Source organism: Cordyceps fumosorosea (genome assembly GCF_001636725.1).
Source record: "Cordyceps fumosorosea ARSEF 2679 chromosome Unknown scaffold_1, whole genome shotgun sequence".
Classification (NCBI taxonomy): Eukaryota; Fungi; Ascomycota; class Sordariomycetes; order Hypocreales; family Cordycipitaceae; genus Cordyceps; species Cordyceps fumosorosea.
This window is the reverse complement of record NW_017387301.1, coordinates 332,031-357,557: the sequence shown is the minus strand read 5'-3', so window position 1 is coordinate 357,557 and position 25,527 is coordinate 332,031. Positions and strand designations below refer to the sequence as shown.

The 25,527-nt window shown below is 55.8% G+C and overlaps 10 protein-coding genes across 10 annotated transcripts; 6 read left to right on the top strand and 4 right to left on the bottom strand.

Annotated features, from left to right (window-relative positions):
* Window positions 1-1,178: 1,178 nt before the first annotated feature.
* Window positions 1,179-2,617, top strand: ISF_00117 (mannitol 1-phosphate dehydrogenase; the record flags this gene model as incomplete). The annotated part of the gene is made up of 3 exons (XM_018843724.1): window positions 1,179-1,329; window positions 1,393-2,108; window positions 2,165-2,617. 3 exons carry the CDS (start codon window positions 1,179-1,181, stop codon window positions 2,615-2,617), a joined length of 1,320 nt encoding a protein of 439 aa, XP_018708174.1.
* A 731-nt stretch (window positions 2,618-3,348) lies between these two features.
* Window positions 3,349-4,905, top strand: ISF_00116 (hypothetical protein; the record flags this gene model as incomplete). The annotated part of the gene is made up of 1 exon (XM_018843723.1): window positions 3,349-4,905. The coding sequence occupies one exon, from the start codon at window positions 3,349-3,351 to the stop codon at window positions 4,903-4,905; it is 1,557 nt and encodes a 518-aa protein (XP_018708173.1).
* A 1,007-nt stretch (window positions 4,906-5,912) lies between these two features.
* Window positions 5,913-6,809, top strand: ISF_00115 (hypothetical protein; the record flags this gene model as incomplete). The annotated part of the gene is made up of 1 exon (XM_018843722.1): window positions 5,913-6,809. One exon carries the CDS (start codon window positions 5,913-5,915, stop codon window positions 6,807-6,809), a length of 897 nt encoding a protein of 298 aa, XP_018708172.1.
* Window positions 6,810-7,467: 658 nt separating this feature from the next.
* Window positions 7,468-9,519, bottom strand: ISF_00114 (galactose oxidase precursor; the record flags this gene model as incomplete). Its single annotated transcript, XM_018843721.1, has 1 exon — window positions 7,468-9,519. One exon carries the CDS (start codon window positions 9,517-9,519, stop codon window positions 7,468-7,470), a length of 2,052 nt encoding a protein of 683 aa, XP_018708171.1.
* Window positions 9,520-15,471: 5,952 nt separating this feature from the next.
* On the top strand, window positions 15,472-16,841 carry ISF_00113 (hypothetical protein; the record flags this gene model as incomplete). Its single annotated transcript, XM_018843720.1, has 2 exons — window positions 15,472-15,728; window positions 15,788-16,841. The coding sequence occupies 2 exons, from the start codon at window positions 15,472-15,474 to the stop codon at window positions 16,839-16,841; spliced, it is 1,311 nt and encodes a 436-aa protein (XP_018708170.1).
* A 536-nt stretch (window positions 16,842-17,377) lies between these two features.
* On the top strand, window positions 17,378-17,731 carry ISF_00112 (cytochrome c oxidase copper chaperone protein; the record flags this gene model as incomplete). The annotated part of the gene is made up of 3 exons (XM_018843719.1): window positions 17,378-17,402; window positions 17,461-17,513; window positions 17,591-17,731. The coding sequence occupies 3 exons, from the start codon at window positions 17,378-17,380 to the stop codon at window positions 17,729-17,731; spliced, it is 219 nt and encodes a 72-aa protein (XP_018708169.1).
* A 339-nt stretch (window positions 17,732-18,070) lies between these two features.
* ISF_00111 (hypothetical protein) lies at window positions 18,071-18,580 on the bottom strand (the record flags this gene model as incomplete). Its single annotated transcript, XM_018843718.1, has 2 exons — window positions 18,071-18,263; window positions 18,324-18,580. 2 exons carry the CDS (start codon window positions 18,578-18,580, stop codon window positions 18,071-18,073), a joined length of 450 nt encoding a protein of 149 aa, XP_018708168.1.
* A 269-nt stretch (window positions 18,581-18,849) lies between these two features.
* On the bottom strand, window positions 18,850-20,624 carry ISF_00110 (Chaperonin Cpn60/TCP-1; the record flags this gene model as incomplete). The annotated part of the gene is made up of 4 exons (XM_018843717.1): window positions 18,850-19,692; window positions 19,748-20,403; window positions 20,465-20,516; window positions 20,571-20,624. 4 exons carry the CDS (start codon window positions 20,622-20,624, stop codon window positions 18,850-18,852), a joined length of 1,605 nt encoding a protein of 534 aa, XP_018708167.1.
* Window positions 20,625-21,097: 473 nt separating this feature from the next.
* ISF_00109 (26S protease regulatory subunit 7) lies at window positions 21,098-22,574 on the top strand (the record flags this gene model as incomplete). The annotated part of the gene is made up of 4 exons (XM_018843716.1): window positions 21,098-21,100; window positions 21,151-21,242; window positions 21,297-21,411; window positions 21,462-22,574. The coding sequence occupies 4 exons, from the start codon at window positions 21,098-21,100 to the stop codon at window positions 22,572-22,574; spliced, it is 1,323 nt and encodes a 440-aa protein (XP_018708166.1).
* Window positions 22,575-22,935: 361 nt separating this feature from the next.
* ISF_00108 (hypothetical protein) lies at window positions 22,936-23,667 on the bottom strand (the record flags this gene model as incomplete). Its single annotated transcript, XM_018843715.1, has 1 exon — window positions 22,936-23,667. The coding sequence occupies one exon, from the start codon at window positions 23,665-23,667 to the stop codon at window positions 22,936-22,938; it is 732 nt and encodes a 243-aa protein (XP_018708165.1).
* Window positions 23,668-25,527: the final 1,860 nt, after the last annotated feature.

Genomic DNA, 25,527 nt, shown 5'->3' with positions numbered 1-25,527 from the left:
GCGTAGGAACGGCTTATTGTGGTGTGAGGTGTGGCATTGGCGGATCGATGGTGTGTAAGTCGAAAAGTGCAACAGGTCGGAACGTACAGCAAGAGATTCAAGAATCAAAGGACCGGCTGAAGCAAGACTAAGGCAAAGGTGAGATATTTCCGATTATAAAATAGCAAATAACAGAAAACGAAGAACCAGAAACAGGGCTGCAACCCAGCCGTATGCACAAGATCCTTGCCCCGGCGACAATATGCGTCCAACCTTTTTCTCTTGCACTAGAGTGGCATTAGGGGCTTTGGAGGGGCTGCGACGGCTGCTGTACAGGGAAGGTGTTGTCGATTCATAAGCTAGCAAATCAGATGAAGCGTCTCTTTCCTATCCAACTGGTCAGGCTCTCCTCATTCCGCCAAGGTAAAAGGTAGACGGTACGGGTACAGGTACAGCTGGTATAAGTTGGGGGAGACGAGTTGCCTTTTCTACAACAACTCAGGAATAGCCAACCCTACGAAAAAGAAAAAAAAAAGAAAAAAAGAAGGAAAGTCGCAAGCAAAGTCACATCGGCACAATGACTTGCTTAATAAGTCCGACAAATAAAATAATCCCTGATATTACTAAAAACTCAAGGACCATTGTAACTGCAACCATGAGAGCCTCGCCGAAATCCTTCGCTCCCGAGCCTTGCTGCAGGCCTTCATCAGTATCTTCGGCATATGTAGGCTTCTCGCAAGCATACTCTCGGCCAAGTGACTTATTTTCCAGAACTGGGAGGTGGCGTAATAGTATTCTTATACTTGCAACCTGCATGAACAGATCCGATGAAACTGGTTGTAGTAGTTGGTTCACCTGGGAACAAATGAAGCAAATCTACCCTTTGGCTATGTATCAAGGGCATTTTTTACAGAGTGCCTCATTTTATTGTATTTTAAAATTTTCAGAACCATTGACTTATGGATGAAATATATTATTATATGCTAGCTTCTCATGTGCCTGTACCTGAAAAGCCTCCCGCCAGTAACTCCCCACAGTGCCAAATTTCGGCACAGTACACAGTGCCAGGTGAATAAACAGCTGTTGCAAACGCTGAGAGAGGGCGAGACACCGCAACGTCTAGTGAACCCAGCGAGAGCTGTTTTTCTTGGATACATGAAGCGGCAAGGTTGTCGTTGGCCACAGAATTGCGAGTCGCCATGGGATCAGTGTTAGACCAGCCCAAGTCCATCGATGTCGCCATCATCGGTGGTGGCATTGGCGGCCTGTCGCTGGCCATTGGCCTGCAGCAGTACAGTCACATCAACGTGCGCGTTTTCGAGGCCGCGCCGCAGTTTTTCGAGATTGGAGGTGAGTTTGTCTTACGAGTGGACTGCATGGCTTCATCACTGACCGAGACCCCGTCCCGCTCAGCCGGTGTCTTCTTCGGCGCCAATGCCATCCGCGCCATGTCCCTCATCCACCCGGCCGTCGGCGAGGCCTACGCGCGCATCTCGACCACTGCCGGCTGGCCCTCCAAGGAAGACACCTACTTTGACTTCGTCCTTGGCCAGCCGCTGCATGACCTGCCCGCCGGAACCCCCATCGCGTCGCCGCGGCTCGGCCCGCACGAGCGGCACTCCACCGCCCACCGGGCGCACCTGATCGACGAGCTGGCCCAGCTGGTCCCCGAGGCTCACGCCGAGCTCGGCAAGCGGCTTGTCGGCCTGACGCGGGACGAGGCGCGCGGCCGCACGCTGATGCGCTTCGCCGACGGCGTCACCTACGAGGCCGACGCCGTGGTCGGCTGCGACGGCATCCGCTCCGTCTGCCGCGAGCTCGTGCTGGGTACGGGCCATCCGCTGGCGCGGCCGGTGTTCACCGGGAAGTACGCGTACCGTGGGCTGATCCCGATGGACAAGGCGGTCGCGGCGATTGGCGAGGAAAAGGCAAGGAACAGGTACATGTTTCTGGGTAAGGGGGGGCACGCGCTCGTCTTTCCGGTGGCGGGCGGCGAGATGATGAACGTGGTTGCGTTCGGCACCGCCAAGGATGGGATCTGGGAGGGCGGCTGGATCAAGCCGATGAAGCGGGAGGACATGGAGAGGGACTTTGCCGCGTTTGGGGAGGACTGCCAAAAGATCTTTTCGGTACGTGGACGATCTGGTTCATACACGGATGCTCTCGACTGACGCTTCTCCCGCAGCTGATGGAAAACACCGACCATTGGGGCATCTTTGACCTCTCCGAGGACATTCCCACCTTCACATCGGAGCCGCTCCGGCTGGTGCTCCTCGGCGACAGTGCACACGCCTGCGCGCCGCACCAGGGCGCCGGCGCCGGCCAGGCTCTCGAGGACGCCCACGTGCTGGCGCACCTTCTCGGCGACTGCCGCTCGCCCGCAGACCTGCTGTCCGCGTTCGCCGCGTACGAATCGGTGCGGCGCCCTCGGACGCGCTTCGTGCAGCGCCACGGCCGCCGCCAGGGCGAGCTGCTCGACCTGCACGCGGAAGGCGTCGGCGACGACCTGGAGCAGCTGCGGCGGGTCGTCGACGGGCCGATCCGCGAGATCTGGAACTGCGACCTCGAGGCCGAGCTGGCCAAGGCGCGGGCCAAGATGGCGGAGTTGTTGGTGGAGAGCAGGGACGGGGCTGCCTGAGGTGGCCGTCGACAACGGCAGAGCGGAAAGCGGAAAAGCTAAAATAAAACGGAAGGCACCAGGAGCAAAAGGGGGAATAACGTGGGACAGCAATACAGGAGTCTGAGTCTCGAAATGTACTCACTGTTGTTCTTCATGATGCCAGCCACTAGCCGCTCGCTTGTCTACTGCTTGCATGATCACGAACTCTATCAACATGCACCAGATACACCCGTATCTCTGGATAGACTTGAAGTCTGGGCAAGCGTTACCAAGTACAGGGCCAGAGGGTCTAAATCTACTGTGTCTTTCTCTTTATTCCGGCCACTAGCCACTCGCTCGCCAACTGTTGACGAACTCTCAAGACGCCCCAGGCAGGTCCGCCCATCATGATAGACTTTGGCGTTGGGAAGGCGTTACCATGTCCAAAGATTAACATGTTGTATCTTTTTCTCGTCTGTTATAAAACGCCTGCCAGTGCCAAAAACGCAGGAAGTTCATCTTGTTCAAAATCATCAGCTCAATTCCTCTACCTTGTCAGTATCATCAACTTAATTCCCATTACCTATCAGTATCATCAACCTAATCGCCTCACCGCGTGCACTGGTCCGGCCCTTCTACCTTGTCAATATCGTCAACTCACTTCATTTCTCTTGCCATTGCCAGCAACCCAATTCCTTTCCCTCGCCAACTCCTCCAAACCCCCATTCGCCTCCCCTCCCTCCAGAGGACCTCTTCTCTCGTCCGTCATCATGCCGGCCACACTCTCCTCCCTACCGACAGAGGTATACTTCCTCATCTTTGAGCATATCGACTCGCCGCGGGACCTTGTATCCTTCTCTTCCTCCTTCCGGGCGTGCCGCACGGCCTACGAGTATGACCCGGCACGATGGGAGCTCACCGCCGTCAAGAACGGCTGCCCCGCGGAGCTCTGGTACGACTTTTGTGCGGTGCAGTGTGCCGCGGAGGTATTATTAGAGCCCGTCAGGAGCCATGAAGAGATTGACCGAGACCGTGACTCCGTCCTCGACTTCCTCAGGCAGTACTTTGCCAACGATTTGAGTCACGAAATCGACGAGCGGGACGGGACGGCTGTGCATGAAGCCGCCCTCATGCACGATCGCATCGAGTGGCTTATGCGTGACTTTGTCCGGAGCGCGCACCTCGAGGCTCAGGATCTGTCCAGTCTCCTCTCCAGACTTAACCTACAGCCTGCGACCGGGGTGAACCGCACCCGCTATGCGGTCCGCGCGCACCGGCTGTACCGCGCGTACCAGCCACCACAGCAGCTGGCGCTGACTGCGGCCGGTGACTTCATCAATGGCAGCCAGGACGCCGTCATAGCGGCTGACTTTGGCCTCCGGCCCTCAGAACGACTCCGTCTGTACCGTGGCTTCCTGCGCCACGAGCTGTGCTGCCGGGTGTTCCGCTCGCCGCAGCGCGTGGGCGAGCAGAGGGGGGTGTACAGCCCAAGGCAGTACGAGCTCTACTTCCTCAGCCGATTCCTCGACTGGGAAGTGGAGGAGATTGCGTGCGTGCACCAGTTCCTGAGGAGCATCGTGCAGTCCGCGGGCAACCACCTGGACGGGGAATTCGAGGAGGCCGTCTTGTGGTTCCACGACCACCGCCGGGAGCTCCAACCGGACGGCCGCTTCTTCCTCCTGAACCGGCTGTCCGGGTCCGCCTTCCACCTCCACTCGAGTCCCTACCGCAGCCACGTCGGGTACTACTCCGAGGGCGGCATAATCGGTGCAGGACTTGACTACATGCGTCGCTTTGCCCGCGCCGACGCCGCGGGCAAGGACAGCCTCCTCCGCGACCAGATTATATCGTTTGACCATATCGGTCTCGGCCTTCACAGGGTATCGGGCCCATCGGTCTCATCAGTCTCTCCTCAAGTGACACCTCCGCAGTGGCCTGACGACGCGCGGCGCTCTCAACTCCACGGGCCGTCGGCCATCTACCGCTCCTCGCTCAGCACGTGGATCGTCCAGTCGCGCGCCAGCATACCCCATGACGAATATCTCATACCGCACCGTGCCATTGGCTGCGTCTTCTGGGACGACTGGCGGTTCCGGGAGACGGGCCTGTTCAAGGACGTAGTCCTCAGGCTGCACATTCTCGACAACGCCCTGGAACCGGGCTGGGGCTGCTCGCGGTACACGCGGGCGAGGAGCCTATCCTCGGAACAGCTGATCGGTCACCTTAAAGTACCGGTCAACGCGCTTCCCCAGCTCATTGACCTGCATGGCATACGCACGCCGTACTTTCACCGGCTCATGGATGAGGGGCCGGATTCCGAATCCTAATGAGACGGGTTGGGGTTGGTTTGGAGACATGTTGTAGGATATGCCAGCCTGTTGGCTAAGATGAGAAGATGGGCAAGTTTCATGGGGAACCAGTTGTTCCGGTCAGATGGGAGGAGCTTTTATTGTTTGGATAGTTCATTGTTTGGATACCCTTTGCTAGATATGCCAGCATTTGTGGGATGTATGTTGTCCAGGATTGTTAACCTGGTTGGCGATGTGCCAGTTGCCCTTGTCAAGGGATAATTATGTAGCGTTTCTGTTTGCCTTGAAACCCTTTTTTATTAAATTTACGGATGTTGAAACTTTTACTCGTGCATTCTTCTCGTCCTTGATATCACGTCGACCCAGGCCTTCCACTGGCCGCTCGACTCGGTGCTTTGCTTCCACTGCACCCCTCGTTCCTCCCTTTCAGGAGCTGCTTCCAGAGAAGTTTTAGAGTTCGGATTTTGCTTTTCTTTCCGTGGCAGTAATTCGAGCCGAAGCTCACACAAGCGTTGATGGGTTCGTTGGTTACCGACTGGGTGGCACCCTACCCGCATCTGCCAGACCCAAGGCCACGGCGGCAAGAGCACTAAATAAAGATACACATAGTAATCGAAATAAGAAAACATGAAAGTAACCGCACTTGTAAGGCAGTTTCAGGAGAATCCAGAGTTAAAAAAAGACCTCTAAAGAGAATAGTGCAGAGGCGGGAGACAACGACTCCATGGTTGGCGGCGTTTATACTTTGGAATTAGACGAGATGCGAATGCTATTTACAAGTACATGGTAGTCTTTGGGGTAGATAAAATGGTCTTGATTCCCAACTTTCTCTCTTCCTTGTTCCCGTCTTGTCAGCTACTCACCACACACTCGATACCTCGGCGCTCGCCCAACTCTTCGTACCCTCACACTCATCGCATATTGATAGCCTCACAGAGTACTCTGCACCTCACAGAATACTCTACAACATCTACACAATCACGTCCTCGAATCACATTTGCTATCCCCCAAAAGACACAGCAAAGATGTCCCATCACCAGTCCCCGCTTAGCCACTCGGCGTGGCTGCTGGGAAACCAGCTTCCCAATCTCCAGGCCACCAGAGACGCCGCCCCGGCCAACATCTTCGTCGCCGTCAACATGGACACGAGATTCGTCGCGCAAGACGGCGGCGACGAGCCTTACAGGACGGCCGTCTCCGAGATTGGTCTCACCTTCCTCGGCCCGCTCTCCGATCAGCACCACCATCATCTCGCCAGCAGCACGCCCCGGAGCCTCGCCGCGGCCGCCCGGCACTTCCCCATCTTCTCGCACTGCATCCGCGCCAGTGACTCGCAGCCGCTGAGCAGCACGGAGCCGTTCCACCCCGACCGGGGCGTCGTCAGCGTCGTGGAGCGCGAGGCGATGGAGACGAAGATGCTGGAGATCTTCTGCGAGGCGCGGCGCAGGCTGGCCCGCGCGCCGGGCGAGCCGCTGACCTTTGCGCTGGTCGAGTTCGACACCGGGGCGGGGCCGAGCTTGCTGGACGGGGAGTTTGAGCGCGCCATCCGGCACTTTGACTCGTGGGTGGACGCGCGGGACCTGGTCGCGGAGGTGATGCCGGCGGGAGACGTGGCGTGCGGCCTGGTCGGGCTGGGGTACGCGAGCCAGCGGCCGGACCACGAGCAGTGCGCGGGAAACCTGGCCATGGGAATCATCGCGCTCCTCGCCTCGCTCCTGCACTGCTGCCCGCCGCCCCGGACTGGCCTGGACGGCAGCCACGGGACTGGGTACGAGCTAGGGGGCACCGAGGCGTTCTCCTTGATTCCCCAGAACGTCCCGTTTCCGGGGAGGCTGTACACGTTCGACGCAACGTTGAACGTGCCAAGGACGGTCGTCTGGAGGGAGGGGCACCCGGCGGCACTGTACCACCACTTTCGATGAACTGGTCGCGGGTGGGCTTCGCGAGCCGGGAGGAGCTGGAGAGGTTATTGAATGAGGTTCAGGGATCGCGGAATACGGGAGGACTCGGGAGTCGGACGCAGTTAGTAAGATGCAGATGAAAGGCGGCCGGGGTGGTGAGGAGGAGCCTGTCGGACACGGACATGGTTGGGAAGGGACGGATCTGACAAGAAAGGAAGGAAAGAGGATGCACTGGAGAGACATGGTCATTGTGGCCATTAAGGTTTTGTTCAGGCGGAGGCTTTCGTCACAGGTTGGATACGACCAGCCGGCCTAGACGGCTCAGATGGAGGCTGTCGCAGATTGGAATTGGAATAAGACCTTTGTTAGATGGTGGCCGTTACGGCTGAGAATACCCCCCCAGCCAGCCGCTCAGCCATGATCCCTTATCCCTAGCGGGATGTAACACTATAATTGAGAAAATTGGAAGCTGTTTTCCACCAAATATTGATTCTATATAGTATATGTGAAATTACTCCGGCCATGAACTAGGCGTGTCGTCGTCAAGTATGTACAACAAGTATGTACGTCAACTGAAGGCCAGGGACATGTGCGCCCCCGTCGTCATGTATTTTAGCCAACCCAATTAAAAGAAAAAGAAAAGAAAAAAAAAGTCCTCCTTTGGAAGTAGACAAGCTTCTCATAGCGAAAGGTTGATAATCTTGGATACGCTCGGCACGCCCTTGCTGTTCATCACAAACAGCATCCAGTACCCCGGCAGCAGCACGCCCGGGTCCGTCGGCAGGTTCGCCGAGTACAGCGTGTTGGACCTCTTGTTCAACGTCAGCGGCCCCCGCCTCTGATCCGTGTTCACCGTGTGCGTCGACGTGCCCACGCGCATCAGCGCCGCCGACGCGATCGCGCCGCCCGTCACAATCGTCAGCCGCCCGCCGTTGGCGCTCGCCGAGCTGATCACCGGCCTCGTCGCCTCCGACCCGTCATCGTTCAGCAGATAACCGGGTGTGAAGACTTGCCCGTCAAAGTGGTTCGTCGTGCAGTCGCCGCACAGCCCGCCGCCCGCGCTCAGCACGCGCCCGTCCGGGAGCAGCAGCGAGACGCTGTGGTAGTTGCGCGGGATCGAGTTCGCCGCCTGCTGGTAAAAGGTGTCCCGGGCCGGGTCGTACATCTCCGGCGTCAGCTGCGGGGTGGTGTCCTCGAACGGCACCGCGTAGGCCTGCCCGCCGGTGATGAAGGTGCGCCCGTCGGGGAGCACGGTGGCGGTCGCGAAGGCGCGCGGGGACCACATGCCGTTGCTGGCGAAGCGGACGGCCGGCTCGGCGCCGACGTTGCCGAGGGTGATGAGGTGCGCGGAGGCGTGCGCGGGGCTGTTCTGGTACGAGGGCGAGCCGCCGGCGGTCAGGATGGCGCCCTGCGTGGCGTCGTACATGACGGCGATGCCGCACATGGAGTCCGGGTCGTCCCCGCGGTTCGACGTCCGCTTGCCCGCCGGCTGCACCCCGCCCCCCCCGGACCCGGTGGTGTACCAGTTCATCGCCGTGCTCGGGCCGGCCTGGAAGACGGAGCCGTTGCGCCAGCCGAACAGCCAGGCGTGGTTGTCCGAGCGGTACACGCCCTGCGCGTCCCGGGTCAGCAGGTTGGCCACCTTGGCGCCGGGAAGCGCCGTCCACGCGTTGCTCCGCGGGTCGTAAATCTCGCCGTCCTTGGGTTCCACCTCGCCGCCGCTCCAGGAGCCGCCAATCGTAAACACGCGGCCGTCGGAGCACGTCGCCGACGACTGGTACCCGCGGGGCACCTTCATGTCCGGGCCGGCGATCCATTTCTGGGAGGGAAAGTCGTAGAGGGTCGTCTTGTACTTGGAGTTGCCGCCGGTGACCACCACCCGGCCCTTGCCGTCCATGGAGATGCCGGGGCAGAACATGTCGTGGTCGGTGTCGTCGACGATCTTGGGCTCGACGTCGTTGGTGGCCGGGTCCCAGGAGGAGGTGAAGACGCGGTCGAAGCTGGACCCGAGGTAGTTGTTGTACGCGTAGGCGGACCAGATGATCACCTTGCCGGACAGCGGGTCGACCATGCCGGCGACGGGCACCGTGGGGAAGTTGATCGTCGGGCCCCATCTTCCCTTGCCCGCCACGTACGCCGTCGGCTCCGCGCCGGCATCAAACACACCCAGCTCCGCGACGCTCGTCCACGGGTTGCCCCCAATCTCCGTGAGCGCCTTGACGCGCGCGTACCGCACCTTGCGCGTCTCAAAGTTGGCGTACTTGGTCAGCCCGTCCAGCGGCCAGTTGCCCACCGCCATGACCTCCCAGTTGTTCCCGTCCGGGCTGACGGCGACCTCGTGGCGGGCGATCCAGCCGTGCTGGTTGCCGTCCTGGCGCGGCAGCACGGAGATGCCGTTGACGTTGTGCGTCGATCCCATGTCGAGGGTGATGGTGTGCGGCGGCGGCGGGTTGGCGCCGGTCCACTGGGTGTGCCAGAAGGTGCCGTTGTCGCCGTCGATGGCCTTGGCGCACTCGTTGCCAGCGTTCTCGGAGTCGCAGGTGACGGTCCAGCCGGCGCGGTCGATGACGCGGCCGTTGGTGGGCGGCGCGGCGAAGAGCTGGTTGGCGTTGGGGTTCTCGCCAAAGTGCTCCTTGATCGCCGGGAGCGCGCGGGGGAGGAGGAGCGGGTTGGCGGCCGCTCCGGGGACGAGGCCGGCGCTCAGCCCGGAGAGGAGCCACGGGTATAACATGTTGACTGCCTTCATGCTTGGAAGCAAAAAGAAAACGAATGGACGACTCCGCTGGTTGGAGGCTGAATAAAGCAGAACAAAAAAAAATAGAAAAAAGATTGGTAGCACTGACGGTCCTCCTACTATAAGCCGGGATCCGGGGGGATGGTACTCTGTTTAATAACCAGCAGCCATGTGCCGTCGTGGACTAAGGACTTGGTCTCCGGGTCTAGCAGCACAGGGCAGGTACATGCATACAATGATGACAGCATGGGGATGATGTAGCGTCACCTCTTTTCATTTTATTTTTAATAGTGGACTAATTGGACGTTTGCTTCTCCGGTGAAAGAGGAAATCAAATAAGGCCGTTGCTTGTGCGGCATTGGGCGGGCTGAAAGTCATGCGCAGCCGGGAAGCGGCGTCTTGTGTCGCCCCCAGGACCTGGGCTGCATGAGGCTGGCTTTTTTTTTTTTTTTTGTTTTATTTCCATTTTCATTTCTTTTATAGTTTTTTTTTTTTCGATACAAGATGGATCACAATTGGGCCATTGGGTTGAACGGGCCTGAAGAAGGATCGCGTGATGGTGACTTGTTGTCTCACTTCCCACAGACTGCCGGATAACAGACTAGACAGCTTTCATCTGATCGATACATCGCCCCTCTTGACTGACTTGACAGCTGGTTGACGTCTAACGTAGCGCGCTAAATGAAGAAGCTGAAATGAAAACTGGACAAAGGGGCCAAAGCTGCATGGATAGTGAGGGACTACGGACTGAGTACTCCGTAGGCAGTAGTTAGTTGGTGAGTCGGGGTTGGTCATTCCGGAACCTGCGGCACCGGCGACCCTACCACACCGAGATTCTGGTCTTGGCTCCAGCTAGCCCGGCGAGGATAATCAATGCCTACCTTGTCCAAACGACGACGATTCATCAACTAATAAGGGAAGAAGCAAGCCCGGCGATGGGAAGGATGGCAGGATGGGGTGCAGCACACGAGCGATTTGGTGGGCCAGTCCACTGATGGCCATACATACATTGTATGTACATGTATACAACGTACATACATACATACAACGTACATACATACATACAACATACATACAACATACATACATACATACAACATACATGCATACATACATACCTGCATTCGTAGAGGCAGTGCGGATAATTAGACAGGGTCCTACCGCGAGGGCGTCGTGGCACCGCGGCCGGGAGCACAAAAGACGGGCGTAATTTTTCTTTTTGTTTTCATCTTTCCTTTTTGGCGAATAGGAAGTGCAACAATGCAACCATGGTCTCAGCTAGGCTACTGCTACACTGACTACTCATGCAGCATCCCCAGTTAGTTATCAGTTATTAGTTAGTGCCTACCTTGGCCATCGCCAGGGGTACAAGGACGACGAAAAGCAAGCAAGCAAAAACAACGGAAGAGCGGAAAGTCGGTCGCGCTGATCTCTGCCTGTCTCTGATTGCCTGTCTCTACCTGTCTCTGCCTGTCTCCATGTATGCTTTGTCTCTGCTACTGCTTCACCAAGAGGGCCGGCCCAATGCCGGCCAATGCATGTCTCTGACGCAGCAGGGAAGAGGCAGTCAGGTCAGGCCATGTCAGGCCATATCCCGAACAGAGCAGACTTGGCGACTTGGCGAACCTCTCTTCCTCCGCATTTCATTAGCAGAAAAGAGGCCTGAGAGCAGAGCAAACCGCCTTCTGAACGAGCCGCTTCATTCGCACGGCAAAATGATGCCGCCTCAATGTCACCCACACCACCACCACCACCACCACCACCCCTGCTTACCCGATGCCCTCCAACTCTTTGTGACCACAAGGATTAGCGAAGAAGGGTTCCCAGCGCGATCCAAGCTAGCCAAGGCTGGGAATACGAACCGGGAAGTTATTAATAGTCTAGCCCGAAGAAAGCTTAGCAAACTCTAGCCAGCTCTACTAATCAGCCCTTCAGCCAGCGCCAGAGGAGAAGAGAGAAAGAAAGTCTGACATCCTTCATGTACTCAACTGACTCTTTGGCTGCAGCTCAGCTCAGCCAGCACAGCCAGCCAGCCAGCCAGCCAGCCAGCCAGCCAGCCAGCAAAGCAACCATCATGGCTTGTTGATGCAAGGGTGCCCCGGGCCCGGCGTACTGGCTACTCGCTAGCATGACGCAGTTGGCAGCCTCGCTGTTTACCAGGGCTACTAGTTCTGGTCCCTAGTAGATACTAAGAACCATCCTTGCTTCCCTTGTCTCACTCACCTGAATCTCCTTGCGCCCCCGGTCCCCCAATCCAGTCCCCAGCCGGGAACGCCACGTTGGCGCCACCTGATATTGCTTTCAAGTGAGCAAGGCGAGAGAGAGTAAGGATACTCATACTTGCTACAGACACCGTCAGTGCAAGACCAAGTGACCAGCAGTTTACTAACAAATTTCTTATCGTCGTGTCTAGTTGCGAAGTTTTTTTTTTTTTTTTTTTTTGGCTTCGAGCCGTCGCATTGTGGCGAGCAAGAATCCGGATAAACAGAGACCATGACTAGCCATGCTGTTATACGAATCATCTGTAGATACTTTCACTTCATCCGGCCGATGCCCAAGACACATGTAATGGGCAGTCCTGAGACTAGCGTCACAGTTGGAAAACCTAGGGTCCGTCTGATGTTGAAACTTTTCATCGGACGACGGTACAGAAACTTTGACACTATTGAGAAAAAATAATGCCTCTTCTGTAACTGAGTGCCAGTCAGTCAATGCGTAAGAGTACATACATACATGAGCTGTTGGATGTCACAAGAAAACTCTAAATCCGACGCCACCCTTGTTCATTGTTCGACGGCCAGTTCCGATGTGGTGGAAACGCGCGGTAGGGGAATTTAAGTTGGTGCTGCTGTTCCGTATTAGAATGATTCCGGCCCCAACTGCAGGTGGAAGGGAATGCTCACAGCCGACGACACCCTCAAGATGTACATCCCACCCTTGATACCCGTATATACCCATACAACCGCGCCAGTTCCAGTTTATACCTAACACTGCATCTGCGCAAGTCATGCTAGTGAGCAAGTTCATGACAAGAACACTGTACGTAAATCTAGGCGGGCCAAATCTTGCGCCACGCCGCCGGGGATGCAAAAGTTCTCCTCCAGGGCCAGCTATCAAAGATGCCCAGCGATGATCCCAATCTTGTACATGACGTCGGTCTTGGCCGGGTTTTTATTTTTATTTTTCGCATTGATGAACCGGCGGCGCGCGCGGGTTCGTCGATGGCCGTGAGAAGCTACAACAACGTCCACCTTTACGAGAAGATCGGCGTCGCCTTTGCTGCCCATAGAGGCTCAACGCGGCTAAGGAATCCCACGCCGCCTTGGCCAATCCCATCTCCACGGCGGCGTTTCAGGGCTTGCTCAGCCGGGAATCCTCCAAGCCTCTTATTAATTTCTGAAGAAAATTTGCTATCATTTGGGGAATAGCGATCGGTGGTCGCTGCCAAGCCTAGCTGTGCCTGCATCACTTGCATGCTGCGGCATTTCCTACACTGATGATGGATGAATGGCTCGTCTCGGTATGACACGCATCAAAAGTAAAGACTATGCGAACGAACACAGTTTCAGCGCAAACTTGTTGCGTGAGAACATGGATGTGTTTGAAACGGCCGATGGGCCTTGCAAGAGTCACGACATGCTCGAAACACAACGACCGGGAAGTTCATGAAAAACCCGGCGTGTTCCCACTACTACATTCCAAATTGATTGCTCCGTAGATTCTCACCGGAGATTCTCAAGAACCAGTCCCCGTTATATCGAAACTCGTCCGGTGCCAGCACTCCAGCCCGACTCGTCGCTTTTCATGCTGGGCATGAACTTGCGCCGTCTCAAGTGCAAGCTCCGGCACCGTTCTATTCCGACGATAATCATAAAAGATAAGATGAGTTCTTGAGTCGTTTTAGCACCGACCTTGCACTGCTTTTTGCCGCGTGATTCCTGCGGTAGGCTTGCGTTTTTACGGTTCAAAGCACAGGTTAAGAAAAGGAAACAAAAGGGCTTCATGGACACAAAAAAAAGCGCTGAAATTCTTCGACGTTGCTGCTTGTAGATCTACTACTGACCGTTGGAGAACCCTGGTTCAGCATTGGTAATTAAACACTCCTAATAATTATTCATCCCAAAACACACAGCACCAGAAATTACGTTGCTCTCATCATCAGATGTTTTAATGACCATCCAGCACCTCTTCATGTTTTCGTGGCTTGCGCAGATTCGCCACACTTTATATTCTGACATGGGGCCAAAAGCATGCTTCAACCAGTCCCATCAGACAATGGGGTTCAGACCACTTCTCCCTATCTCTACCATTTTATCATGTACTCCGTAACTACATAGTTACCATCGACGATAAATGAGAACACACAGCCAAGCGGATGGTGACGAGAACAAGGTCTCCATGAAAGCCCCAGCAAGCACTGTTTGTACCGAAAACGACGTGGTCCTTGCCAGCGGGGATGATCAGGGCTATCCGGGACTTGCGCCGACCGGTGATCAAAGTCATCAAGTTCCTCCGTGTCCCCTCCAGGACGCGAACTGGCGGATTTGCCGGCGCACGTTTTTAATTCTCCGCATCACTTATTGCGTTGTAGTTTTTCGCTTCTCGGCTCTGGAGACCAGAACGGGTACTACGGCGGCCGCAGGGCTGCGCCGACCTCCGTTCCCGCTACGAGCTTACCCGGGGCCTGGGCGCAGAGCCGCCTAGACCCCGTGACCCATACCCGTCTTTGATGATTGCTATCCTGTGCAGCTTCGTGTGACCGAGTTTTTATAAATATGATTGTTTGTCAATGGTGAGTTTGCCAGGCTGAATAAAGAACTTATCCAGCGCAAATGGGCTTTGTGTCGATTGGTCCTTACTTCGCAATCTCCTACTCCTTGGCACATTCCCAAATCAGAAGCAAAGCTGCTGAGGTCAGGCACGATTCTGAAGTAGGCCCATTGTTAGCGAAAACGAGGACTCAAAGGCGTGCTCGGAGGGTAAAAAATAGTATCAACGAGCTGACTGGTTGTACATGCGCCTGGAAATATCGGCTGGCAGCACCGGCTCAGCGTGTTAGCCGAACTTTGTCTGCAGTGGCCCAGACGTCTGAGTCTTGGCCGCATGTAGACCCATTTTCTCAATCGTTGAACCATTTACACGCATCTTGGAATACTGAGAAACTGCTATGCTAATGTATTGCTTATCTACTGTACTGGCGCTCGTTGGCGCAGCCTTACCACGGGTGCGATTACGCTATAGTCCGCCGCGGCGGCATCGGACTAACGCTGTTGGTCGACACGATTGGGACTGCGGGCTTGAGGGCTTTCGCAGTCTACTTTAACCCAAAGTCCGAAATCCGAGACAAGAAAAATGAGGAGTGATCTCGAGAGACTTCAAATCTTGCGATTGGCCTACTTGGGCCGGGAGACACCCTGCAAGGTAACGCCGCGAGCAAGCTGAGTCGCCTGTCGTATGCACCTGCTGCATGCCCTTCTACTATTAGTTGCGAGACAAATCATAAATCTCTAGGATAAAGATTTTCCATGTCAGGGCGGAGAAGCCCCATCGACGGAGAAACTCCATGGACGGAGAAACCCCATGGATGCGATGTGAGAGTACCATTGGCTGTTCCACGTGCTATCACGAGGCCCTTGATGCGTTGCCTGATGCCCTTACCCACAAACTTTAATGAACATGATAGCACGTCCCTGCGGATCTTGCGGAGAACGGACAATAACAAGCGAACATAACGAATTCGAGGCCGGGTCTCGCTAGAAGGACTCAGCTCAGGGTGCCCCCATATTCGCGGAGTGTTCTACCTGCCCGATAACAACAGCGACAGGGCCCCTCGGGCCGAGGAAATAGCCTCATTTCCTGTCTCAGTATGCTATATACTATGTAGAATAGCAACGCATTTTTGAAGAACCTGCCAGTGAAATACTTGGCTTTTATGGCATTTTCATCGTAATGGCTGCACCGACACCAACAACACCGACCGAGCCGGTTGCTTCCGGGGGACTCGGCGATGGCGCCAGCCACAGCCGGCGCGGCTCGGAAGCCACCTCCAACGACCACATCACCAAGCAGCCAACCAAGTCGTCGCAAAAGAGCATAACCCAAACGGTAAAGAATGCGAGAACATACTCAATCAAGAGCTTCAAGGACAATTGGAAATGGTGGCTGCTCGGCCTGCTCATCTTCCTCGCCGTCTTGTTACCGATTTTGTAAGCCAACCAGGGGGAGACTTGACGAGGAAACAAACCTTTGCTGACAAGCTTGGCAGCTTCAAAGTCATCCTACCTGCCATCGTGCAGCTCATCGTCAACCAGCAGCCCCTGCCGGTCCTCGGCGGCGACTTTTTGTTCCAGACGCCCACCTCGATGCTCATCAACCTCAACTCATCCTTCAGGTCACCGCTGCCCGCCTCGCTGCAGCCGTTCAAGCTGCAGCTGTACAACCGGGACGCGCCCACCTTCACGCCCTGGCTGTCCATGAAGATGCCGCAGGTCAACATCAACGGCAACACGCAGATCCACGTGCTCGACCAGATGCAGACCGTCACCGACGGCGACGAGTTCGTCAAGTGGTTCGGCCGCTTCGTCGACCAGGAGGAGGTCAACCTGGACGTGCGCGCCGACGACACGACCGTCAAGCTCGGCGCGCTCGCCTCGCGGCCCGTCCTCGACAAGACCATCACCTTCAAGGGCCTGAACCTGCACCAGGGCATCCGGCTGACGCACGCGCAGCTGGTGCTGCCGCCCGAGGCCGATGGCACCAACCTCCGGGGCATGCTGATGATCCCCAACAAGTCGCCCATCGCCTTTGGGATTGGCGACTACACGCTGGACGTGTTCGCGGCGGCCGGCGCGGTCAACATTGGCCACATCACGATCCGCGACACGGTGCTGCGGCCGGGGAACAACGCGCAGGCGCTGACGGGCGTCATCGACATCAAGGCGATCCTGGCGAACCTGGGCGCGATCCTCGCGAGCCAGGCGGCGCCGCTGGCGGACGGCATGATCGAGGTGACGGTGACGGGGCGGGAGTGCCGCATCAACGGCGAGCGCGGAGAGTACGTGGAGCGCGTGCTGAACCACCGCAGCCTGGTCATCCACGCGTCGATAGCGACGGTGGCGGCGGACGTGGTCGGCGGGCTGATCGCGCCGCAGGTCAACTTGGGCCAGGGCACCAACGACGGCTCGTCACTGATCGACGCGCTGTCGTCGGTGTTTAGCAACGAGACGCTGATGGGCAGCATGGCCGGCCGCTTTAACAAGACGAGGAAGCGCAGCGAAGCCACGCAGGAGCGGATGCTGAGGCTCGGGGGGTATATCTGAAGACGATGTTGACTTGCGTTTTAGCTTAATGATTACGTATATACTAATTCAGACCTGTAATGCACAAGGTGGTCCTTTTGTGCTCTGCATTATTCTGTGATCAAGGTTGGCGTTGACGGTTGAGTCTGGAGACGGCGGTGTTTGGATCCAAGAAGGCCCCTATTAGCAAGGGGGGGGGTTATTACTTTCCATGAGGACATCATCCGAGGATTAGTTGATAAAAAAAAAGAAGAAAAAAGAAAAAGAAAACTGGCAAAATAAAGATTGAAGGTTTCTTTTTTTTTGAGTATTTTTTATTTTTTCTTTACAGGAAAGCACCGCAGATTGAGGCCCTGAAGTTGATTTCCACCTGCGCCCAGCCACAGGGAAGCTGGCTGTTATTAGTTCAACATCGGACATGGCGCTGATTGGCTGCGCAAAGCTTAGAAATCGAACCCGGACAAATCTGTCGTCACCACCATCGACCCTCTGCCAGTCCTTTGTCGTTCCTCACTTTGCATCACGACATCTGCAATTCCACTTCGCAAATAGACACAATGGACGCCCAGACCTGTCCCATCCGTAGGTCGCAACGATTCGCACTTCCAACCAGAGCCAATCGCGCTGACCTCTTCCCCAGCTTCCGCCGCTCCGGCTGCTTCAACCTCCAGCGACAGCGCCTCGCGCCCCAAGGTACGCGCATCTCATCGGTGCCTTTTCCTTTTGTCTGGAACGTGGCGCCAGCTAACGCATTCTCGCTCGACGTATAGCCCTGCTGCGTGTGCAAGGACGAAAAGGCCAAGCGCGACGAGTGCATGCTCTTCTCCACGGCCAAGGACCCCCAGGCCGACTGCCAGTCGCTCGTGCAGCAGTACAAGACGTGCATGCTCGGCTTCGGATACAAGGTATAAGCGCGCGATGGACGGGAGAGGCGACAACAGAAAATAAAAGCGACCGAATTGCGAGACGATCAAGCCGTGGACGAGGCTCCCTCGCTTGTGCGGACAAGACGATCGACGACGACGGAAAGAAGAGCAAAAGAACATTCGTCAGCCCTCGGAAATTGCTACCGGCGCTGTGTACAACATTTGATACAATTACGGATAGACTGGACAGGACTCAATCTCCTCTTTCTTTACTACGGAAGCATCGGTGCTAGTAAAACCAGGCACGGAAACCTGTACAATAGAACCACATCACCAAGAAACATAAAAAAGCTCTGTACCCTTGCGCACGCCTGCCGTGCTTGATCAATCTTGGCCGTCCCGCAGCAACTGCTGCACCTCGCGCTCCTTGCCCTCGTAGACCTCCATCACGCGGTCCTCCACCGCCGCGGCCGCCGCGCCCACGCCCGCCACCACCGCCGTCATCTCCTCCTCAATCGCGCTGCGCCGCTGCACCGACCGGGCAATCTCCGACAGGATCCGGGCCGTTTCCTGTCTCCTTTTGGCTGCTCGTCAGCCAAAGGCGCGACTCGGGGTCGTCGTCCCGCAAACGAGTTACCTGCGTCGTTGGTGCTCCTCCCGTTCCCGCGCCGCTCGGTGCTTGATTCCGTCCAGGTCGGCCGTGACCTTGTCGACGACGTCCTGGATCTTCTCGTCTCGCTCCTTTTTAAGCTGGGGCGGTGGGTGAGCGGCGTGAAAGGGGCCAGGATCGGGGGCGGGCTGACAAGTTACCTGGAAGATGCGCTGCTGTGCCGCGATGGCTGCGGAGGTGCCATCCGAATCCGCAGCGCTTCTAGATGTAGTTCGTCTGGCCATTGGGAATTCCGATTCTAACGAAAGGGTATCTGGGACTGCCAATTTCGGGTGCTATCGCTCGAATCACGGTAGAAGCGGGTTGCAAACGAATCACTGTTGGTGGGCTAAACGTCTGCCAGCTGGCGACTTCTCTGCTGCCTTTTGCAGCACAGCTTTGCCTCTCAATTGAGATTCTCTATTATAGTCTCTTTTGATTTCCTACTCCACTGATCGTTTTATGTACGTCAGAAACACCTTTTTTGGCATTATCATACATCCACCTCCTGCACCTATCTCGTCAGGGCAATGTCGTCTATTCTCAGTATCATCTTCACCGTCTCTGCCGCCAGCTCGATAGCGCTTGTGCTAACCAGCAGCGGCTGCAGAACATTCTCCTTTGAAATGTTGGAGTTGACGCCGCCGGACTTGATGCTGACGCCAGCGCTCTTCTCACCCATCTCGTGGCGATGTCTTAGGTCAGTCACGACCTTAATGCTGTTGAGGCCGGCGTTCTCGGCCAGCGTCGTGGGAATGACCTCCATGGCGTCCGCAAACGCCTTCCAGCAGATGGCCTCAGTGCCGGTCAGGCTGCGGGCTTGCTTGGCCAGCTGTGCAGCAATCTCAATTTCAGGAGCACCGCCGCCAGCGATCAGGGCCTTCTTCTTGACAAGGCAGCGGATGACGCAAAGCGCGTCGTGTAAGCTTCTCTCAGCCTCACCCAAGATCAGGGAGTTGGCACCACGAACAACGACAGACACGGTCTTGCCCGTCGCCTTGGCACCTGTGAACTTGACCATGCGCGCTCCTGCAGACTGAACCTCCTCAACCACATCAGCGGTTCCGAGCTTATCCTCGGTAAAGTAATCAATATCGGCAACGGGCTTGCAGCCAGTCGACTTGCAGATGAACTCGACCTCGTCACGCTCAATGTCCTTAATAGCCATGATCCCGAGCTTGGCGAGGAAATGGAGTGACAGGTCGTTGACGGCATCTCTGAGGATCGACTTCTGGATGAGAAGCACATTGCACTTGGCCTTCTTGATCTTCTTGGCAAGGTTGAGCAGATACAGTCGCTCCTCCTTGACGATCTTGTCCATCTGGCGGTAGTCGTTGACCTCGATCGTGTTTTCCATCTGCATCGCATTAGTCAGTATTAAGAGTCTAACAGGACAGCACTGTATCGCATACATCAGGTTTGGGAGGGCTCAGCTGGAACTGAATGAGACCAATCTTGGCCTTCTCGATTCGGACAGGTCCGCCGGCGTTCTTTAACACGGGCTGGGTAAGAACAAGGCCGTCCATTAGTTCGCTGTCTTCGATTGTGCCCCCGACTTTCCTAATGATGCGAATGTTGTTAAGGTCGACATTCTCGGCCGTCTTGAGATCGATCGTTCTCGTAACAGCATTGACAGCCATGGGGCCGAGAAGGTTGGAGTACTGCGAAACAATCTTGGAAGACAGAGACGTGTTGGCAGCCTGCAGCAGCGAAGCAGTGTCGGTCAGGGAAATAGGCTGTGACATGTCGTGGAGGACCTCGACAGCGGCGGCGGCGGCGCGCTGGAAAGACTCGGAAATGACAGAGGGGTGGATGCCCTTGGACAAGAGGCGGTCGGCGGCACCAAGCAAGCTGCCACAGATAACGACGACGGAGGTAGTACCGTCGCCGGCCTCGACATCCTGAGAGCTGGAGAGTTCGACGAGCATCTTCGCGGTGGGGTGAATAACTGACATGCTCTTGAGCATGGTGTTGCCGTCGTTTGTGATAATGGTCTCCCCCTTTCCGCTGCGGATCATCTTGTCCATACCGCGGGGACCGAGAGATGTGCGGATGGCATCGGCGACGGCTGTGAACAGCAGTCAGCATAAGTTACTGTCGTCCTGTAGGCATTGGTGTTGCGCTCGTACCTCTGGCGGCGACAATGTTCGACGAGCGAACTGCCATGGGCTTTTCCTTATCCTACGCATTGGTTAGTGGGGGAGCTCTGGGAGCTTGCGGCGGGCGTGAACTGACTTTGAAGGTGGCATTTCCGCCCTGGCTGCTGCTTTGAACCTGTGGCGCAGACATTTTCGAGAGATTTCCCAGACCTAGACTCAAAAAAGATCCTGTTGGGAGCGCGGTTGTTGACTGAACGTAGAACCACTGGTGGGACAGGCAGCATTCAATCGAAATATCCCACCTTGTACCCTCTCCGCCATTCGCAGGACGCCTGGAAATTTTGGGCTTCGGAGGTGGGGATTATCCATCTTCCGCCACCTTCCATTCTGCGCTTCTGCTCTGTGTCGTACACGCAATCCCGAAGCGGCCTAGCGCGCTTAGGGAAGCAGGTCCAGGCGCTGGAGCTGTCAGGCAACTGAGATTACGGAATGCTTCTGTGCCTCTGTTCCCTGCCAATCCATCACCAAACACTCCAAGTTGCGCCTGTGACGTCGATGCACCTATAGTATTGATACCAATCCGCACTGCAGCTTGCACTTCAATATTCAACACCGATCTGTATATCACAAGACTGGCGGCGCGTCTACCGTGCGCGTTCCACCATGGTAAGCAACGCATCGCTTCGTCAGGGAGAGCATGTCGCTGACCGTTTCAGCCTTCTGCCACCGGACAAAACTGGGAGAAGTACCAGAAGAACTTCGCCGATGATGAAGTAGAAGAAAAGAAGATCACACCTCTCAGCGATGAGTGCGCGCTCAACCCTCCCGAGCATTCGCTGTCGTCATGCTAACCGGCCACCAGGGACATCCAAGTCCTCAAGACCTATGGCGCCGCGCCGTACGGAGCTGCCATCAAGAAGCTCGAGAAACAGATCAAGGAGAAGCAACAAAGCGTCGATGAGAAGATTGGCGTCAAGGTGGGCCTCAACGTACCAAGGCTGTTGCGACTGAAAGCTAACGAGTTTAGGAATCCGATACTGGCCTGGCACCACCACATCTCTGGGACACTGCAGCCGACCGCCAACGAATGCAAGAAGAGCAGCCTTTCCAAGTTGCTAGATGCACGAAGATTATCGCCGACGAAAAGGGCGACGAGTCCAAGAGCAAATACGTCATCAATGTCAAGCAGATTGCCAAATTCGTCGTCCAGCTTGGCGACCGAGTTAGTCCCACCGATATTGAAGAGGGTATGCGAGTTGGTGTCGACAGAAACAAGTATCAGATCATGCTTCCACTTCCGCCTAAGATTGATGCCAGCGTCACCATGATGACTGTCGAAGAAAAGCCCGACGTTACCTACGGCGATGTTGGTGGATGCAAAGAGCAGGTCGAGAAGCTGAGGGAAGTTGTGGAGATGCCGCTGCTCTCGCCGGAGCGCTTCGTCAATCTCGGTATCGACCCTCCCAAGGGAGCTCTGCTATATGGTCCTCCCGGTACCGGAAAGACTCTCTGCGCCAGAGCCGTTGCCAACAGAACAGATGCCACGTTCATCCGTGTCATTGGAAGTGAGCTGGTGCAGAAGTATGTCGGCGAGGGCGCCCGGATGGTCAGAGAGCTGTTTGAGATGGCCCGCACAAAGAAGGCCTGCATCATCTTCTTTGACGAAATCGATGCGGTTGGTGGCGCTCGTTTCGACGACGGCGCTGGTGGTGACAACGAAGTCCAAAGAACCATGCTGGAACTGATTACACAACTGGACGGTTTTGACGCGCGAGGCAACATTAAGGTCATGTTCGCCACCAACAGACCTTCGACTCTGGACCCTGCGCTGATGCGTCCTGGCCGTATTGACCGCAAGATTGAGTTCTCGCTGCCGGACCTGGAAGGCCGCGCCAACATTCTGCGCATCCACGCCAAGAGCATGTCCGTCGAGAGAGACATTCGATGGGAGCTCATCTCGCGTTTGTGCCCGAACGCCACCGGTGCCGAGCTTCGCAGTGTGTGCACTGAAGCTGGCATGTTTGCCATTCGTGCCCGACGAAAGGTGGCGACGGAGAAGGACTTCCTTAGCGCCGTCGACAAGGTCATTAAGGGTAATCTCAAGTTCAACTCGACTGCTACATACATGCAGTACAACTAAACTAGCGTATGAGAACTACAGTCATAATGTACGATTACAATTTGGTCATGGATGGTGGTCGCGGGATTGTGTCTATTGTTTGGTAGTTTGGGACTCATTACTAGGAAATAGACAGGGCGTTTATCCAAGATCAAGACCATCATGGCCCAAGCGTGATACTATTCCTATGCAAATGGGTATTTGTTTGCTATGTGATTAAAACTCATTATGTCCCGTACGCAACTAAGCCCGTATATGATGATGCGTGAATAATAAACATCATCCAACCCTTGCCGCCCAAACGCCGTCATGCAATGTATTGAAAATTGCTCCTGAAAAGCCAATGTAAGTAATGATTTATGAAACGATGCCAATCGAATCCTCAGAGCGTCATATCCTGCGGGGCTTCGTCCCCAAAGAGACACCCGAGGCAGACGACCTCGCCCTCAGGGCCCTTTTCCACACAGCAGCGGCTGCACACCACCGACCGGTGCCCGCAGGCCGCCCAGCCCTGCTGCTCCTGCTTCGTTTGCTCCCGCGTCTTCGTCGCGGTAGGCAGTGGCCGGCCGTCATCGCGGATCGTTGGCGCGTCGTCGTCGGGGGCGTCCTGCATGTTGAAGGAACGCGACAGGGCCTCCTGCTCGGACAGCACGTCGACGTCGAGGGGCCCGCCGTGGCACTGGCGAATGCAGACGAAGCAGGTCTGCGCGCCGCAGCCCTCGCAGCGGGCGAACGAGTCGAGATCGGAGCGCTTGGTCGGGCGGCGGTGGCAGATGTGGCAGGGGGCGAGGGCCGCGGCGCCGCCGCCCTTGGCCGGGGCTGATGTCTGCGTCTTTTCCCGATCCTGCTGCTGCGGAGGACCGCGGCGGTGGGACGGCATCAGGTCGCTATGGCTGTGGTCGTCGTCGTCGCTGATCCGTGTGCGTTTGGAGACTGGTGCGGCCATTCTCCGCGTCGAGAAGGGGCAGCAGGATTCGCTGGCGTGGTAGATGGAGAAGACGCCGCGCGCGTTGATGTCGTCGTCGTCGTCGTCGTCATCGTTGTTGGTGTGGTCCTGCCATCGCCGCTTGTTACGCGCAGGAGGCGGAGAGTCGCTGCCACCGACGAAGGGCATGGCGGCGCTGCATCGGCCCTGGTGGAGCGAAGGGGGCGGACCACTTGCGAGTCCCTGCAAGACGATTGTGTGTCGTGTGGAACAGAGTAGAGATGTAGAAAAAAAAATCAGGTGAGGAAGGCGTATTTGGCACTGGACCGCTGCAGTGTGTTTGCCTGATTGCAACAGATTGGGACGACGAGTTTGATGGAGGTGGTGACCACTTTGGTGGAGGCCGGACGATTAGTAACTACCTAATAAATAGGTAGTAACAGGAGTGGCTGAGGAACCAGGCCCAAGTGCCCCTTTGTTGCCTGTACTTTTTGCAGGCAGCCTTCACGTGCAGTTCAACTTAGAACTGCCATTTGATAAGCGAGCTCGTTCGATGGCTATGAAGGCACCTCCCTTGACTTGATTCGGCCCAATGATTCCTAGCTAGGCAGCTTTGCCAGATCTAGTCTTCACGCATCGCATCACAGCAGATCTCACAGCAGCCCAAGGCCGCTATGTCGCAGAACACCGCCACATCAGTAAACTGTTCTAAGGCTTTGCCTTTCAAATAATTATCGCTCAAGTAGCAATCATTATGAATAAAAGCTGGCGAAGATGAAGATTATACAAGTATGAACATCGTGGAGTTGTCACAAGGCAAGCTCAACAAAGTGAAGGAGCAACTTCAGTCCCGCCACTTTTCACAAAATGAAGAGACTACACAATATGAAAGAACTGCCATTCTGAGAACTCCAAGAGATGCGCGCTGGTATTCGGCTTTTATAGTCGTCATTAGGCATCTAGGTACTGGTGTGAGCTGTCTTGGGCAGCTGAGACCTTTAACCTGAAGCATGGATATTCACCGCCGCGGCGAGATGGAATTTTTTCGAGAGCGCCTCTTTTTTACCCTTGAAATGCCACGAACTGCACTCCTTGCACAATTATTTCTCGGATATGGAGGGGCATGGTTGCGGTATCGGTACACCGGACCTTGCTGGTCGGCGATTGGAAACAACGCGGACGTCAAGCAGTATGGGATTCCAACACTCAGTTTCACTACATGACCTGTTTGTCTAGTCGCTACCCGGTACACCGCCCTAGTCGACGTTCCCACTGTCACTTTCCTAGAGAAAGGCGAGGAGGTTGGCCGTTGCAAGCATCTATATGTGCGGTGGAATCAAGTATTACACTCAATCGAAAGGCTGCACCTTTTTTTTTATTTTCTAGATCTGGATTGCTCGCCGTGCAATGCTAGGCCGACAGGATTGGAGATATATGTCACAGCCGGACCAACACGTCCTCTTACATGTGTCGACCCCATTCGCCCAGGAGCTTCTTATAGTCATGTGGCCCGATGACTCTGCCGGTCCTGGGTTTAATGCCGAGACAGGTTGCGACATGACAAAGTGCACTGTAGTTGCGTTAGTGCAGCGCTGATGTGAATCAGCGTGGAGAGGGGTGGGCTGCGATTTGTGCGATTGTTTGCGGCAAATTTGTTAGCGTCAACCACAACGAACAAGATATATAGTTGACTTATAATGTGAAACTACGGGATACCAGTCTCATCTTCCCAGGTGCGGTCTTGAGCGGGGGCGATCTATCATCCTTGGCTACGCGTTCGATTATCCAGGTATATATACCAAGTCAATGCTGCTGCAAGACGGGTAACATCTGCATTGTTTTCTTCTTAAGCTACCCGTTGACGCAGTCTTATTTCATCCGAGGGCATTAACGATGAAGACCCTACTACTCTCTTCACTGTTTGTCAGTGCCTCGTACGCGTAGGGTGTAATTTTGATGACGAGAGGAGCCAACGGTGTGAAGGCTCCGGGAGCTTGCGGTATGCCTGATAGCCGGTCAGAATTGCTGCAGAGCTCGCAAATCCCTCTT